Here is an 18,673-nt window from a genome sequence, read left to right on the forward strand (position 1 = left end):
ATGTAAATTATATAATAATATGTATATAATAAAACATATAATAATTAAAGCCATGTTCTTCATTTTATTTCTTATGACCAAAACTTAAAGAAAATAAAGGTTTATAAAGCTTTGAACATTTGGCTACTTCTCAAGCTAAATCAAGGTATGTTTTTACTTCGGTTTTTCATAATTTTTACGTTTTTGAGATCGTTGTTTCGAGTACTATCCGACCCATGCTTAAATTTCTGATTTTGATGCATATTTTGAGTTATGTTATTGATGAATATTTGTGTTTTGTGATGTTTGATGATGAAATGTCAAAAATATGTTTTAGATTAACATGTTTTGTATTGGAGTTTTTGAAGATTTTGAGTAATTAGGACTAAATTGAAAAAATAATAAATTGAAGGACTGAAATATAAAATAAATGAAATGTGAGGAATTGTTTGGGTATGGGGAGTATTCGGCTCCAGCATGGCATGCGCAGATTATGCTTATTTTGTGTTTTGTGAATTTTGGATTAAATTGCTAAAAGTGTAAAATGTATGGGGGAAAAGTGCAATTTGTCCATTTATTTGTTTTTGAATGAATTTGACTAAATAAGTTTAAATTATGTCAATTTAGATCAAGAAAAAAGAAAATCGGACTTGGTTCAGGGAAAAGCAAAAATAGTCGAATAGTTGATTTACAACGTTCGTCGATATCTGAGGTAAGTCTTTACGCAATTAAACATCATCTATTTTGAATGTAAAATGGTTTAATATGATGATTCGAACTATATAGACTTATAATAGAGTAGCCGAATGTGGTTTAACATAGGATGAATGTGGTTGAGCTTTATTTGTCTGAGTTAAAACCTCTAAAAGTTCGTATGAACTACATGGAATATCTGGAAGATTCGATATATGAACTATTTATGAAATGACTTTATAATAGTGATATTCGGGCTTTGAGCCTAGCAAGCAATGTATTGGTGAATTAAATCAGGCTTTTTGCTTAGCAGGCTTATTGCTGGTGTATAAAATCAGACTTTGAGTCTAGCAGGCCTTGTATCGGTGTGTGATATAGTCTTATGCCTAGCAGGCTTTATGCTAGTGAATTATTAAAAGCTTATGCTTAAAATAATTCATGCTCATATGGTATTTGAATACATTAAACGAGTTAAATGGCCAGGTATGGATAAACTTATTACCTATTTAATATAAGGTAAATAAGTAACTTGATGATTTATTAAAAATCATGTGTGATGCAAATGAAGTATATATATGATTATGGAATGTGTATTCGGTCTTATGATCAAATGATATGAATATTATGGAATTTGGTTTGTGAATATGTGTATACGAGACTATGTATAATTGGTCATATAGATAGTTCATGTACGTAATGTTATAATACGATTTTTTTGAGCTTGTGTATATGAGTGTATGTGCAATTGGTTATATAATGACATCTTGAATTTGAAGGTTGGATGATAATTAATTGCTTTGATTATAAAAGCATTCGGCCAAAGAGAAAATATTCTATGAAAGTATAAGTTATATACGAACGGAATTAAAAGTTTGAGGTTGAATGTGATTACAAATGTATAATTTGAATTATTTGATTGATATGATTTAATATTGAGATGTTGATATACCTTAATTGTTTAATTTGCTTAAGGCTTACAAAGCTATAAAAGCTTACTCTATGTATTTATGTGTTTCTGTTTTATAGATTTTGGATTTGAGTTATGAGCTCGAGGATTGTCAGCCAAGTCTATCACTCTATCGACTGACTTCGGTATTTTAGTAAGTGAACTTTCGAACCTATGGCATGTATAGACTAGATTATGTTTTGGAATATTGTATTATGGTTTGTGTTAAATGGGAGCCATGCAAAAATGGCTTAATTGCTATGCTTAAGTTCGGTGTTGGTTAAATTATAGTTTAAGTCTATTTTTATTATTATGTCGTGTGTCATGGTTGATTATAAGTTATGTTATGTGCTTGTATTCGGAAGTGATATGGATGAATAGGTTATGTTATGTTTTAATGAATGAAACTTGGTTTTGGTTATTAACTATTTAAAAATGTTTATGATGTACGTGTATGTTCAAATATGAATTGATTCTGTTGTTTGGTTTGCATGGTAAATGTATGTGTATTTAAAGTGTTTTAATGGCTAAATAAATAAGTATGGTTAATGAAGTTAAATAATGATTACTTATGAGATTGTTTTGTTTAATATGGTTTGTAAGTGAAACAATAATAAATGACCAATTGAATAGTGATTTGAACAATATTAAACCATAGGAATTATATGGATTTTAGTGTGATGTATAATGACCTATTTGATGTTGAATGAAAGTTGTATAATGTATATGCTAGTACTTTAATTACGATTATAAAAAAAATTGATTGTACATGTTATAATGTACAAATGCCGAATATAAGTTGATCAAAATTGAGTGATTATATGTATATGGTTTTGTGGGTTCTATTAATGTATAATTTTAGTATGCTTTTGTACATGGCGTGGCAATGATATATATATAAGTGCATGACTTCTAGATATATATGTATATAATATTCTTTGAACATATGTTTTGGTTATAAAATAAAAATATGCTTGATTATGTGGCTTGTTAATTAACAGAAATCAATAAGTTTGTATATGTAAATTTTGGGCAGTCAAATAAGTAAAAGATTAATGTGGTTTTTGTTTCGTTTAAAATAGTACATTATGTGGAAATTCTGTTTTAATTATTTGAATAGTTTGATTAGTTGATATAATGATATATCTGTGTATATATATGAATATGAACTGTGTTGACATGAGAATGTTCGGAATTGTACTTATGTTCTGTAATGCCTCGTTACCCTAGTCTGGCGACAGATACAGGTTAAGGGTGTTAAACTTGAGTATCCGACTTCTATTCCGAATAGTTCAACGGGTAAATGAATGATGTGGTTAAGAATGAGATTGGTATGGGATGGTATAGGTATGTGTATAAACCATATTAGCTTTGAATCAAAGAAATGGTGATGAAAGTATATAGTTTTGTGAATAAGTAATTGAAAGGTTTGATAGTTGATGTGAATTCATGTATATATAATCAATTGTTGAATTATGCGGTTATGATTATATCGAGTTTATTTCATACAAGCTTACTAAGCTTTATAGCTTACACCGTTTATTTTTCTATATTTTATAGTGAATTCAAAGCTAGCTCATATTCGGGGATCGTCGGAGATCACTTCACACTATCCACTTATCACTCGGTACCTATGAACTTTGGTAGTTTAAGTATATGGCATATATAGAGACTTTGGTCATGTTGGTTATGTTTTGGTAATGATTTTGGCCATTTGAAATGGCTTGTAAATGTATATGTCTTGGTTTGTATATAATAACTATGAGAGTTGGCTTATTTTGAGTAAATTTGCTTGTTTATATGTGTATGTGCATAGAGTTCATGATATGTAAATTGAGGCTGGTTTTGATGATGCCTATTAGTAGTTAGTATAATGAAAGTGAAAGTTGATATTTGGGATATTATTTGTTTGTGAATCAAGGTAAAGAATGCATGTTTTAAGTAGCCATTTTGATGATCTAAGTTTATAAGATTTTAGGTATAAACGGATTGGTCTATTTTGCAACTTGTGTATATTGAGAAATGTGGTACTAAATTTGCATGAATTAGGTTTGAATTGCCTGGTTTAAATGCCTATTTATGCCATGGAATGGTGCAAATTGATGTGTTGAAGGTACATTCAAATTTGGGTGGCAAATTGGCTTGGTAAATAGCCTATTTTTGTCCACACGGGGAAAGACACGGGCGTGTGTCTCAGTCGTGTGCGACACACGGTCATGTTACACAGCCATGTGTCCCTTGGTGTTGAAATTAAAATCAAGTCAGTATGCTCCACACGGCCTCATAGACGGGCATGTGACTTGGCCGTGTGGTATAAGTTAGTATGCCCTACAGGTTTGGTACGTGTATAGCCATTTTTAGGGCACACGGGTGTGTCTGTTGGCTATGTGACCCAAGTCAGAGAGTTGCACAGGGTTGGAAACAGGCTGGGACACGACCATGTGCTTCCATTTCGAATGTCCACACGGCCTATGACACGGGTGTGACTGTTGGCCGTGTGAGAGACACGGTCGGGCCACACGGGCGTGTGTCCTCTATTTTGAGAAAAATTTTCTAAGTTTCGTAAAAATTTCTTGAGCTATCCGTTTAGTCCCGAACTACTCCTAAAGCATGTTTAGGGCCTCGTAGTCTTGTTATAGGGACATTATGCTTGAGTTTAAATAATGTTAGCATGAAAAGTGAAATTATTTGTGAATTGAATATTTAAATGTTTTGTAAGTTCGGTAATACTCTGAAACCCTATTCGAGTGTTAAATATGGGTGAGGGGTGTTACAGGAATTCCTTTAGCATGAATATCCCTTATCACCTAACTATATATCTCCTCTACACGGTCTTCAAATCTCTTTGATCTAATCATCGACAATCATTATGTCTCCCTCTGTGGAATCAGCCGGTTCCATCTTAACCAAACTAGAGTTGAAACCTAACTAATTACCCATCAGCCACTAAAAATTCTAAATTTCCTAATAGAGCCCGCCAAGTTCTATTTCTATTCAATAAGCTCTCCGTTTGTTCTTTAAATCCAAGTCCTTAGGAGAATTGGGCATGACATGCACCAATAAAGAATATATTGACCTTTAATCAACCCTCTTAATTTACTTGAATTAGGCAAGTTGAAGTTATGATAAACCTCTTCAACAACCTTTAAGAATTGAAGGAAAAGTTCTATCAATAAAGAAATAAGAAACTAGTCTTGTGAAAAAATCTCCCTTGGAGATTTTATTAATAAAAAATATTAAAAATATTAATCTAAAATATTAAAAATTTGAAAAAAAAATAAATTCAAAAAATATAACACTTGATAAATATATTCTTTCGATCATATGTAATCAAAAATAAAACCTTAAAATTGAACTCAATATGCTTTAAAAGCTGATCCAACATATAAAACTTGAAATTCATAATTTATTCATGGATAGAAAATCCTAAATATGTTGTCTTCACTAAAACAACCATATCTTGAGCTCTTGAAGTTGAAATGGGATGATTTAAAGTACGTTCCAAAACTAACAAACAACTCTTTCATTGATTAAAAGACATCTTAACTAGAAATGCCTAGATCACCTCCCAAATTGCGTTGCAAGTCAATTGATCTTTGAGACTTGAAAAACATCAACAAGCTTTACTTGGGTGATGGTCCTCCAATTACAAGATTTTTTAGTTGAATGTCTTGAAAATTCTTTGAAACAAAATCTTGTACATAAATGTTCAATTTGGACTTGAGTTGCTTCGACTTTGACCTTATTGATTGATTTACGAGGAAAACTTGGATTTGAATCCTTTGAGTCCATTGTGCATGCATAAAAAACTGCAAGAAAATTTTGAGGTTTTAAGGATGTGACGATTGTTCGTGTCTAGTGATGTTCCTTGACACTTTATATTGCATTTGTTTTGCATGAACTTTGTATCTTTCTTAATTCATAGATGCAGACATTATTCAATGAGAGATTTTGAGCAAGTTCTTAAAGCTCGTAAGTTACCATTTTTAATATATAACTTTTTATGATTTTTAAGTTTTAAAAATTTTCAAATGTGGATGTTACAATGATGTCATTATCATACATGTGGTAGTTCCACATTTTTTTATCATGGCATTTGTTGTGGATGTTACAATGATTTTTAAGTTTTAAAAAGTCAATTTTTTAGTGAATGGTTGAAAATGTTGGAGGCTAAAGTGGGAAAAACCTAATAATAAAGGACTAAAGTGTAAAAAAGGTAGATTTTAGTGACCAAAGTAGGCATTAAGCCATATATATTAATTTGTTTTTCCTTTAACTTCATTTTAATATGTGTTCCCAAGCTTATATTCTTTCTTTCCCTTGTCCTGTCTCATTTCAACTTTAATTCGTTTTGATTTTAGGGTTTCAGATCTCTTCTTCTCAGGTATTTTTACGAATTCCTTTAAATCAATTTTCCTTTAATCAAGTTTTCGGATTGATAATTACTTTAACGACTCCCAAATCGATCTGTTTTCTACATTTCCTAATCCTTTGTCCCCCCCCCCCTTTTCCTTGCGCCCACTTTATCAGTAACCAAACAGGGCAGTTGATTTGAGATGTCGAGGTTCCATGTTGGTGGAAAAGTAGTGGACAAAGTCGATTTGCTTAGAAAGAAACACGCAGCATGGCGATTAGACGTTTGGCCTTTCGCAATGCTCTATCTCCTTTGGCTAACTATGGTAGTTCCCAGCATAGATTTCGTTGATGCAGCCATCGTCTTGGGCGGCCTTGCTGTAACACACATATTGGTCTTGCTTTTCACCACATGGTCCGTTGATTTCAAGTGCTTTGTTCAATATAGCAAGGTAATACATATTCTTTTGCAATTCCGGTCTGTTACAAGTTTAGGATTGATTTAGTGTTGTTTTTATCTTTTTGAATTTTGGACTATAATGGTATGAGCAGGTTAATAATATTCGCCTTGCTGATGTCTGCAAAGTTACTCCGGCGAAGTTTTGTGGTTCGAAAGAGGTAGTGCCTCTTCACATTCGTAAGCAGGCAAGTTTTTCTTATTTATATGTTTGTTTTTATTTTAATTATCTAGGTAGTTTACTTTTTTTTTCTTGCTTGTTATTTTTTACTATGTAAGTAGAAAAGCAAATTGTGCATTTCAGTGGGAAAAGTGAATTGTATTAGTATTATCAATAATAACAATAGTATGTAGTTTCCTTTTTTCCGCAGAACCAAATGCATGATTTTAGTTTTATATAAAATATTTATGCCAGAAATGGTTTTACATTAAGTTTTTCCTTTTGGGACTTTTGTTTGTATAAACTGTGCGATTTAATTATTGCCTCTCTGCTTGCCCTCCTTCTTTTGCCCCCTTATTTGGATCTAAAGACTTTCTCCCCCATTCAACACTCTCGTATTACATATAAATTGTGCGATTCAGATTTTGCTTCCTTTGCTCCTAATTTTCCCCTCCTTCCCTCTGCTTTGGTTTCTTATTATCTTTTTCTTTGATTGATTGCATAGATAGCAAGTTCTTCATCTGCGAAAGATGTGGAGGAGATTTACTTTGATTTCCGGAAGCAGTGTTTCATCTATTCTAAGGAGGAGGATACCTTTTGCAAGCTTCCGTATCCTACGAAGGAAACATTTGGCTATTACCTAAAATGTTCTGGCCATGGCTCTGATGCTAAAGTTCTTGCTGCAACTGAAAAATGGGGCCGGAATGTGTATGTTGCTATCATAATACGATTTACTTTAGCCATTTAAATTGTTTCGGTTTGACTTGCCCTGGTTATGTATGACTATTGAAAGTAACCTTCTGATTGTAGTCTACTGCCCTTGGAAATGAACTAATGGTTTTACTGTTGGATTCTTTGGAGTGTCAATGTTTCCTTGCTCTAATGTCTTAATTTTGTTTTGATTCTTACCTAATTTAATTTACAGAGCACGATACTTTACCCTTTCCAACTTTCTATGATTCTTCAAACGTATCAGTCGTGAACAACATTTATAGACAATGCCAATTTTGGTTATCTTTTAATTTTTTATGATGATATTACTGTTTCACGTTCACATGGATGTGTTTCTTGATGCAGATTCGAATATCCACAACCTACTTTTCAGAAATTAATGAAAGAGCATTGCATGGAGCCCTTTTTTGTCTTTCAGGTTTTCTCCTTTTTACTAGTTAATTGTCTTTAATATGTCTAGTATTTTTTTCCTTGATGGCCAAGTTTCTTTTTGGCATTTCATCTTGTCTGTTGTAGGTCTTCTGTGTTGGTCTTTGGTGTCTGGATGAGTATTGGTATTACAGTTTGTTCACCTTATTCATGCTGTTCATGTTTGAGTCAACAATGGCAAAAAGTCGGTTGAAGACTTTAAGCGAGTTAAGACGTGTTAGAGTGGACAGCCAGACTCTAATGGTGCATCGATGTGGGAAGTACGGTTCTATAAACATGAATTTATTGTTTTGTATAGTTTTCTTTTTGTGTGGGAATTTGTTATTATTCAGAGTTGTAGATTTATTGTTTAAACATTGGGAGCTGCAGGTGGGTGAAACTTTCTGGAACAGATCTATTGCCTGGAGATGTTGTCTCCATTGGTCGGTCATCTGGTCAAAATGAAGAAGATAAGTCTGTTCCAGCAGACATGCTTATACTAGCTGGAAGTGCTATTGTGAATGAAGCCATTCTCACCGGCGAGTCTACTCCCCAATGGAAGGTGGATCTCTTCTTCTTAATTCCTTTCTTGTTTCATATTTTAGTATTCAACAATGATCTCCCCTTAGGCATCTGATATTTGATGTTTACTTGTATAAAATCCTTTTTGTGGAAGTTCAATTGTTGGATGTAAAGTTTCTGTAGTAAAACTAGCTATATAACTCTTTTATGGTTAGTAATGTAAACTTATTTCGTCTTGAAAATTTTGTATCGCCTAATCTTACTTCTGCCTTTTACCTTTAAATGCTTTCCCTATAGCTTTAGATTGTATATTAGATCAATTGGTGTGTATGTCTTGCACTTCATATGGGGTTGTTTTCTGGATTAGTTCTCTCATTGAAGCTGAAAGAGCAATACCTTGTTGAGTAACATCTGAACAGTAACAGTTTACACAAGATAAAATTTTTTCTTAGGTTTCTATAGCAGGCAGGGGAATTGAGGAGAAGCTATCTGCCAAACGTGACAAGAATCATATGTTGTTTGGTGGGACTAAAATATTGCAGCACACAGCTGATAAGGTAGGTTATACCAAAATTTATTAATATATCTCATTTGTTTTTTCCTTTTATTTATATTTCTATAATTCTAATTGGAGCCAGAGCTTCCCCGTGAGAACTCCAGATGGTGGGTGTTTGGCTGTAGTTCTGCGCACTGGGTTTGAAACAAGTCAAGGGAAACTTATGAGGACAATTTTGTTTTCTACAGAGAGGGTAATTTCTTATTGATGCTTTCTCAATTATACTTTTGAGTTTTTTTGTTTATCTGTATCCATCTTGTATTTATTTTTAAGTAGCTTATTTTCAATTACATGCTGTAGGTTACTGCTAACAGCTGGGAAAGTGGCCTCTTTATCTTATTTCTTGTTGTATTTGCAATAATTGCGGCTGGTTATGTACTTAAAAAGGTAAATTAATTCTTGAGGTATTGGAGACAATATTAGGCGTACATGTTTGCTAGGTGCATGATAATGATGTCTTTTTTACGTGTAGGGGCTGGAAGATCCTACGAGAAGCAAATACAAGCTCTTCCTCAGTTGTTCTCTTATTATTACTTCTGTGATTCCCCCAGAGCTACCGATGGAATTATCAATAGCTGTTAATACATCCTTAATTGCCCTTGCACGCCGCGGAATATTTTGCACGGAGCCTTTTCGCATCCCATTTGCTGGAAAGGTTTGTACAATCTATTCTTTTTCTGGGCTAAGGCCTGGCAATTTTGCATGAAATAGTTGAGGAGATAGATTGTAGCTTTAGCATCCATGGTTGCAGGCCATATATATACTTTTGTACTTCTTCAATTCTTTGTTTTGGCTAGATTTTGTGGTAATTGATGCTTTACAATACCTTCATCCTGCTCTACATTGTATTGATTGCAGTACTTCCTGCTATTTCTTTCCACAGGTTGACATATGCTGTTTTGATAAAACTGGAACACTGACATCTGATGATATGGTATGCTACTAATAGAGCTAGAAGTGATTTTTTGTAAGAATTTATTCTCATTTAATGAATTCATTTTTCTTTGCTTTTCTCCAGGAATTCTCTGGAGTTGTGGGGTTAAATGACAGTTCAGAATTAGAATCTGATATGACTAAAGTTCCTTCCCGCACTGTTGAGATTTTGGCTTCTTGTCATGCCTTGGTATTTGTAGACAACAAGCTGGTACGCGAGTTTAATAAGCAAAACTTATAATCCCTGTCTTTAGGTTCTTGTAATTACTGTTTGGAATGCTATTTTTTCATTATATCTGATGATAAGTAGTTTTGTGACATATGGTTAGAGATTATGAGAATCCAGTATTTCTTGTTGAATGTCTTGTTTGTGTTTTGCTTATTTAGTTTTTGGGGGCAGTTTTTTTCTTTTGTTACAAAGAGGTTATTTAGTTTGTGGAGTGCGCAATATTACCTATCTAATACATATTAAAACATTTAGAAGACCAGAATGTCTATGAAATTTGTGACTTTTAAACAAGGCATTTATAACAATCCTGTGAATCTACTTTTAGCTTCTTTTTTTTTTTCCATAGAACTATGTAATTCATTCACATCAGGATTCTGGGTCTTGATGTATTCTGCTCTTGAGTGTGAGCATAATAAATGTCTTTGAGAGCCTCATTTTGGATTTTCCTTAAGTTGTCTATTACTCGTAGGATTTTGGTAAAGTTATGCATATTTTACAATTGTAAGTTACTTTTAGTTCTGCAAATGCTTGTAGGTAGGTGATCCTCTTGAGAAGGCTGCACTAAAAGGAATTGATTGGAGTTATAAATCTGATGAGAAGGCTATTCCAAAAAAGTAATTTGCCAGCTCACTAGTTAATTTTATTTTTTTAATTGATTTATATGTTTGCAATTTCTTTCTACTGTTTATTTTGAGCTGGCTTCTAATTTTTGATGCCTTTTCATGCATTCTTGATTCTCGTTGTACTTCACACAAGTTTATGTACTGCCCTTTCTAGGGGAAGAAAGAGACTCCTGAAAAATTCTGACCATGGAAGAGGACAAAATTTTATCCTAGAAAATGCCTGAACTTATGCAAGTGTTGCATATGTTTCTCATTTGTTAAGGTTGTGAGGATGCTGTTTGCAGATACTGTGCTGATTGAACTGACCCCATCTCATACAGTAACAAAAATTACATTTTGCAGTTATAGACTTGAGCTACTGGAACTCTAATGGTAATAATTGGGATTCCTGATTCTAGAGAAGAAAAACGGTTGTTCCTTCAAATAAATCATCATTTGGTTAAAAAAAAAAGTAGGCTTGTAAATGTTGTTTATAAAGTTAAGGGAAATCTCCAAATATAACGTAGTGCTTTGCAGATTCATATGTTTAGGACTTTTTGGAGTACCATGTTTAGGTGGTGTGCCAGTTAACTGTTGCTTAAATTTACAACAAATCGTTAACGGTGAAGTAAATGTGGTCTGGAAGTTGAACAGAGGTGATAAAAATAATTGTCAAGAAGAATATACAGATCATAAGGTATAAGGAAAGTTTGGGATAACCAAAGAGGGCATCTGATGGACAAGGAAACGTTGATTCAGACCTGCTCTTTTCAGATAAAGAAAGAAGAATTAACAATAATTCAACATATAAATGCTTTTTTTTGGGTGCAACAGCAGCTTGATGTATTGTGTCTGAACAACAAAAACAAATATAAAGTGTAATTTGAGAAAGTTACTGTCACTAAAGTTTATATAAATAATAGCTGATAAAGGGTGGCGGATTCCTAGATGGTATCTGATTCGATGGATTAAGTCTCTTGATAAAATTAGGATGACAAATTTAGTAGCTCCATTTTTCCTACGTTTATGTATGTTAATTTTTATCTAACCTGCTGGGTAATTTATTCAGTGGTCCAAAATTTCTTACAAAACACTGTCATATGTTTGGAACCTGCAGTTGACTGTTAATTGTTTTTGATTGGACTGATGAATAATGGTTGATATTATTTAGAATATACCTTTAGATGTTAATATATAAAACCAGTGTCAGTGGGGTGCAATTATGATATTGCGTGTTTGTTTATGTTTCATGCATTATACAAATGCAATATACCTTTAGATGTTAATATATAAAACCAGTCTCTGTGGGGTGCAATTATGATATTGCATGTTTGTTTATGTTTCATGCATTATACGAATGAATCTTGTTCTTCCTGCTTTTTGTGATTTTAATCATTCATTATTTTAGAAGCTTGTTTCTTTATGAAGTTTTGGTCTAAGACACTCTTCTCTTGTATCTTATGAACTTCAGAGGTAGTGGCAATCCTGTGCAGATTGCGCAGAGGCACCATTTCGCATCGCACCTGAAGCGAATGGCAGTTGTTGTTCGCGTCCAGGAGGACTTTTTTTCTTTCGTCAAGGTCTGTTAGCTATCGTCTTTTATTTTTATTTTTTTAAAGATGTATGGTTTTGCTACCGGCTTCTTGCAAAGTGTCAACCATACCCTGTTCATGGAGCTGAGGTGTTATAGGTTCTTGAAATGCAATAAAACTACCGTAAACATTTCCATGCCAAATAAGAAGCATCTCACCTGTCACAAATGTTTTTTTCCTTAGGAATATTTGGAGCACTGTTACCCATTAAGGGCTGACATTTGTTATGTATATTAAAGTTAAAGCAATTTTTCCTCCCTTCCTTCTACGGTGTGCCATCTTGTTAATGGGTAATAATTGGATCTTCCTTAGAAAGAAGAAAATATTTAATAAACTTTCTCATTAGTGTGAACTTATGCTTGTAGGGTGCACCTGAGACTATCCAAGATAGACTCATTGATTTGCCTCCAACATATGTTGAAACCTACAAGAAATATACACGCCAAGGGTCCCGTGTGCTGGCCCTTGCTTACAAGTCTCTTCCAGATATGACAGTAAGTGTTCTTTGGATTCAATATTGAACACCCCCTCCCCTCTGGTCTTTTTATTTGTTTCTTTTTCTCAAGCAAAGTAAGATGTGCAATAGCTGTGAATCCCATAACACTGCTAGCAATGTTGTTTCAATTAGATTATAACTGATTGCTGGGTGGCGCTTCTGGCCCAATTTTGGAAATTCTGTTTTTCTTTTTTTTTTGTGAGAATTTCCATAAATCTAAATCTGTTTATTTTAAAAAATAAGTGAAATTGTTGGTAATAGAGTTATTTGTTCCCAACATTTGGTAACATTCTGAACAAATTTCATGCACGGTGGACAGTCCCTTTGCAATAACATGGCCTCTTTTCAGGGTAGGGAAAAAAAGGTGAAGAGATTTGACTAGCATCAGCTTGTGTAATTCGGTTAAATAATTGCCAACTTAACTGAGTTAATTCATCTATCACCGATCTTATTCTTGCCAGTTACCGAAATTAATCTTAGGAGTATCAGTTTCTGGATGAATTGATCATTTGAAAAGCCAAAAAGCCTGAAATTTTATCTGAAACTAGTAAAACACATATCTAAATATGCTTAATCTACTTACATAATCTCAATTTGTTCGAGTTTATCAGTGTTGTTTACTTAACATCAATTTGTTAGAATTTGTTGAAATTTTGAACTTCATGAACGTGTTTTCTTTTTCTTCTAACTAGATTGAAAATGTCAATACAATTCACATATATGAGAACTGTGACTGAATTAAATGAAACATTTCAGTTGGTTAAGTTAGATTTCAAAGAATTTTTGTTTGGTGATAGGTTATGAAAAATAACATGAACCTCCTTTTTTAGTTTTAACCAAACCGACTATATTCCTTACGGTTTATGGTCATACTCCTAAGTCTTAACCACTTAGTTACTTGGCCAGTGGCTCACTCTGGTGCCGAACTCTTGCAACACTTAATTAGTATTTAGATGGTTTGAAACTAGTTTTTACTTGGAATTAGTTCTCTCATTTTATATATGAGGACATTATTAGATGATCTCAAATCTAGACAAGAGACCTTGACCTTTAAAATTGTTTAGACACTGTCTTCCCGAGGATAAAACCATAAGTAGGAAAGAGTGAAGCTTATCAATATATTATTTAAGATCATAAGTTGGTTTGAATGCATGACAATTCACAATCACTTGCTGTTTTGACTTCTTCCTTTTTCTTGTAAATTTTACGACCTTCTGATCTCAAGTGTTTAGATATTTTGTCATGTCTTCTGCAGGTTAGTGAAGCTAGAAGCATGGAGAGAGATACTGTAGAGTGTGGCCTTACATTTGCTGGTTTTGCGGTAAGCATTAAGCAATGAACTCTTTCATCTTTGTATGGTTTTTTTTTTTTTGGTTTATTTGCTGGAGGCATTTGCCCTGTTTAGATGTTTAGATCAATTTTCTAATGCTAGTTACCTTATTTTCACTCAACTTCTCGAAACTTAATTTTCAGGTATTTAACTGTCCTATTAGAGCAGACTCTTTGACTGTTCTATCTGAATTAAAGAATTCTTCACATGATTTGGTAAGTAGCATCATCTTCCGGACATATCTCCCTAAATGTTGTGCTGTTCTTCCACTATTAAAGATGTGGTAAGAAAAGTGATTGGTTTTGCAAATTGTAAATCTTGGAAATTCTTTTATTGCTATCATTTAAGTCACTTTGCTATAGGATTTTTGAAAAATTTTGTGCCTATACAAGGTCATTTGTACTTCCATATCTGGAGCATTTAAGTTCCTTATTAGAGTTTTGGTTTGAGGTTTCAGAGTATGTAAGAAGTATTTACTGGATGCAAACATGTTATAGATTTTTGATATCATTTAAGTCACTTTGTTATGGGACTTCTGAAAACTTTGTACACACACAAGTTCATTTGTACCTCCATATATGCAACATGTAAGTTGCTTATTAGATTTTTGGCTTGAGGTTTCAGAATTTGTAAGAAGTATTTGCTGGAATGCAAACATGTTGTGGAATTTTGAAATCATTTTAGTCACTTTGCTATAGGACTTTTGATGACTTTTGAAAAGTCGGCTTGTATATTTGGTAATTGGTAGGATAAATAGAACAATAAATGGAACGGAAAAGATTTCTTTTTCTTGCTTGCTAGGGTAAAAGATTAGTAGGAAAGAAGATGAAATCTTTAGATCCTTTTGGTTTGTATCAGTAATGCCTACATCAACATTTAGATCCCTTTTACCACGATATACAATTTTGTTGTCAATTTGCATTAAATTGCATGTATATAAAAAGGAAAGAAAGTACCTTGATGATGAAGTCAATGATGAATACATATATGTTTATAGACCTCCAAAAGGTAACTGTGCCAGATCATATCACCAAAATTTCGGTAGATTGGGTTGTGGGCCCCATTTTCCATCATCCATTTGGTCTTCCTATGAAACATGTTTTCCTTCGAAAAATACTTTATTCCATTTTTTTGTAACATATCACTGTTAGGTTTTTAGGGTTAGTGGAAAATACTTGCAAGCGTGTTCTTTAATACCATATTACCTTCCTTCTGTAAGTGGTGAAGTCCTAGATCAGGGACTTTGTTTTTGTTTTTATCTGAAAATAAATTTTCTTAATTTAGGTGATGATAACTGGTGACCAAGCCTTAACAGCTTGCCATGTTGCTGGCCAAGTTAATATTGTATCAAAACTAGCATTGATTCTTGTTGCTGTGAAGAATAGTAAAGGATATGAGTGGGTATCACCAGATGAGACAGAGAGGATTCCCTACAGGTTATGTTTCTCTGGTTACTATCAACTCTATTTTCTGACATATAATTTCCTTGTAGGCTTTTAGTGGATTTAAGTTCTGATAAACTCACCGAGCATAAATCTTGGTTCTTCCATATATATCTAGGTTCTTTTTTTGGGCATGTGTATCAAGTTTCGATCATACATCTTCTTTTCTGGAACTAGTCATATTGATCTGCTGATTAGGTGTGTTGTACTCATCAACTTTTCATTCTTCTGGCTAACTTGACTGATCAAAGGGTTTTCCCTGATATCAGTGAGAACGAGGTTGAAGCTTTATCTGAGACTCATGATCTTTGTATTGGAGGAGACTGCTTTGAAATGTTACAACAGACTTCTGCTGTTCTAAGAGTCATTCCTTTTGTTAAGGTTGCAACTCTACCATCCATTTGTTTTTGGTTTTCTGCATAACTCTGTCTAAGTTATTGGCACCACAATGTCATTGTAGGTTTTTGCAAGAGTTGCTCCGGAACAGAAAGAACTGATCATGACCACTTTCAAGACAGTGGGAAGGTTGACTTTAATGTGTGGTGATGGGACCAATGATGTTGGAGCTCTTAAGCAGGTAATATTTTACTCAAGGAGTTTTAGTTGGTATCTTATTTTACCTATATATGTAGGCTATATTATTTAACAGGTTCATTGTGCAGCCATTATGTTTAAGGCCTTTCAGGTTTGAGAACTTATTTTTCCATCTGTATTTAGCACAATGTATCAACTGCCATCACTTGTCAATCTACTATTAACCCAAAAATGGAGGGGAAAAAACTCAGAGAGATCGTCTCAATTAAGCCTCAAGTTGTTGATACGATCTGCTTTGTAAAATTGATAAAGTTGAAAACAAGGTTTTAACTTTAAATTTAATTAATGAATTGGCTTTGGTTCAAACCCATATAAACACTAAAATATTATTTTTCTTCATCAATTTTTTAAATATAAAATCTTTTACCTTGGTTCGAGTCTATATGAATGTAGGAATTTTTTTTATTTTATTTCTATTATAGGAAAATAGGTACCAAACATGTTATCATATTTTCATTATTTAAAACAATTTTTATTTCTTGTTTTCAATATTTAAAAAATAGAAAATGAAAATTAGAAAATAAAAATGAATATATTTTCATGACGGAGCTTAGGTTTTTTTTTCCTTCTCTCCCCTAAAGACAGCTTTAATTTTTCATATTACCATTTTATATCTGTATTTTATTATGAATTATCTTGTACTGCTTGTTTTCTATTTTTTACACAAATATAGATTGATTTTGTGTACATGTGTTTTTTTAATTAAATCCAATAATAAGTTTGTTCTTTAAGAAAATTAACATCAATTCATCAATGTTTTTGGTGATAGAAATTTTTATGCATACAGTTGTTAATTTGAATTGCTTCTTAATTTTTATCATTTACATATTTAGTTACTTTAGATTGGTTCAAGGTAACAGAAAAGTTAATTGTTCCCAGATTTTAAGATAGCGGGAAAGCATGGGCCTGTAATACTCTACCTCTTTTTTCAGGCCCATGTAGGTGTTGCTCTATTGAATGCAGTGCCTCCAACTAAAAGTGAGAGCTCATCGGGAACATCTAAAGATGAAAATACGAAGTCATTGAAGTCAAAGAAATCTAAGCCCACTGTAGAAGCAACGGGCAATTCAGAAGCCTCTTCAAAAGGAAAGGTAGTCCCCCGATCAGAATCTAGCAACAATGCAACCAGTAACCGGCATCTTAATGCTGCAGAGAAGCATCGACAGAAGCTGAAGAAGATGATGGATGAGCTGAATGAGGAGGGTGATGGTCGCTCTGCTCCTATTGTCAAACTGGGGGATGCCTCAATGGCATCACCATTTACTGCAAAGCATGCATCAGTTGCCCCAACCACTGACATAATTCGTCAAGGACGCAGTACCCTTGTGACTACCCTTCAAATGTTCAAGATACTCGGCCTTAACTGCCTTGCTACAGCCTATGTTTTAAGTGTGATGTACTTGGATGGTGTCAAGCTGGGTGATGTTCAGGCCACTATTAGTGGTGTATTTACAGCTGCTTTTTTCCTGTTTATCTCACACGCTCGCCCACTACCCACCCTTTCAGCTGCACGGCCCCACCCGAATATTTTCTGCTCCTATGTCTTCCTTTCTCTCATGGGACAGTTTGCTATGCACCTGTTATTCTTGATCTCTTCTGTGAAAGAGGCTGAGAAACACATGCCTGAGGAATGCATTGAGCCAGAATCAGAGTTTCACCCTAATCTAGTGAACACAGTTTCATACATGGTGAGCATGATGCTTCAGGTAGCAACATTTGCAGTGAACTACATGGGTCATCCTTTCAACCAGAGCATCCCTGAAAACAAACCATTCTTGTATGCTCTTGGAGCTGCTGCTGGTTTCTTTGTGGTTATAACTTCTGATATATTTAGGGATTTGAATGATTGGTTGAGCTTGGTTCCTTTGCCTGTGGGATTGAGGGATAAGCTCTTGATATGGGCTCTACTAATGTTTCTGTGCTGCTATGCTTGGGAGAGGTTGTTAAGATGGGCATTCCCTGGTAAAATCCCCGCTTGGAGGAAGCGCCAACGTGTGGCTGCTGCTAGTTCTGAGAAGAAGCTGGTCTAAGTGAACAGAGAATTCTCCCTCTGCTAATGATTTTGGAAAAGGATGACACCGGTCAGATTATTATATTTAGTGAATTAGCTCAAAGATATGCAACTCTTTTTTTATTTATTTGATATTTGTTAAATCATGTTTTGCTTACTCCTTTAGGACGTGGAATCTGTCAAATGGTATTTTGCTCATAGAATGAGGGGGTTATTCTTTAGGAAAGCATAAACTTTGATTTTGTTATTTTTGCAAAGCCGACTTGAAAGAATAGTTGTTTCAACACTTAAAAGAAAAACAAATTGTAGTTGAGCTCATAAGCCATATTTTGATTAGATTTATTGAATTATAGCAAGTCGGATACAGAAAATAATTTATCTTATTGATGTGTTGCATCCAATTTCTTAGGATAATGTTTTCTTCTGCTGTCAGGTCAATCTCATCCTCATGTGAAATGTATGAAGAGCAAAATTTTATAGTGTCTACTGATATGTTATTGTTGTCTAATAATGCATCATCATAGGTAAATTGAGAGAAGAAAGATCATTATTGTTTGGAATGATGATTTTGTATATGTATATATATATTTTAGCTTAATCTTTTGCGGAAAGGGATGATTTATGCTTTTATGGTGTTA

General features: G+C 33.6%; 1 protein-coding gene across 1 annotated transcript; it reads left to right on the forward strand.

Moving 5' to 3' along the window:
* The first annotated feature begins 5,878 nt into the window (after nucleotides 1-5,878).
* LOC107895049 (probable manganese-transporting ATPase PDR2) lies at nucleotides 5,879-18,418 on the forward strand. The gene is made up of 22 exons (XM_016820246.2): nucleotides 5,879-6,002; nucleotides 6,149-6,423; nucleotides 6,524-6,616; nucleotides 7,094-7,296; nucleotides 7,666-7,738; nucleotides 7,837-8,009; nucleotides 8,119-8,290; nucleotides 8,703-8,807; nucleotides 8,889-8,999; nucleotides 9,107-9,193; nucleotides 9,279-9,461; nucleotides 9,690-9,740; nucleotides 9,825-9,950; nucleotides 10,503-10,582; nucleotides 12,042-12,150; nucleotides 12,528-12,656; nucleotides 13,914-13,979; nucleotides 14,132-14,203; nucleotides 15,273-15,424; nucleotides 15,700-15,811; nucleotides 15,891-16,007; nucleotides 16,957-18,418. Exons 2-22 carry the CDS (start codon nucleotides 6,175-6,177, stop codon nucleotides 18,052-18,054), a joined length of 3,561 nt encoding a protein of 1,186 aa, XP_016675735.1. The 5' UTR covers nucleotides 5,879-6,002; nucleotides 6,149-6,174; the 3' UTR covers nucleotides 18,055-18,418.
* Nucleotides 18,419-18,673: the final 255 nt, after the last annotated feature.

The sequence above is a fragment of the Gossypium hirsutum genome, chromosome A13 (genome assembly GCF_007990345.1).
Source record: "Gossypium hirsutum isolate 1008001.06 chromosome A13, Gossypium_hirsutum_v2.1, whole genome shotgun sequence".
NCBI lineage: Eukaryota > Viridiplantae > Streptophyta > Magnoliopsida > Malvales > Malvaceae > Gossypium > Gossypium hirsutum.

Bases quoted from the DNA above. Each gene is read 5' to 3' on its own strand.
- LOC107895049 (XM_016820246.2), top strand. From the start codon at position 6,175: ATGTCGAGGTTCCATGTTGGTGGAAAAGTAGTGGACAAAGTCGATTTG. The intron at 6,424-6,523 runs GTAATACATATT...TGGTATGAGCAG, and splicing joins GCTTTGTTCAATATAGCAAG to GTTAATAATATTCGCCTTGC. The intron at 7,297-7,665 runs GTATGTTGCTAT...TTCTTGATGCAG, and splicing joins GAAAAATGGGGCCGGAATGT to ATTCGAATATCCACAACCTA.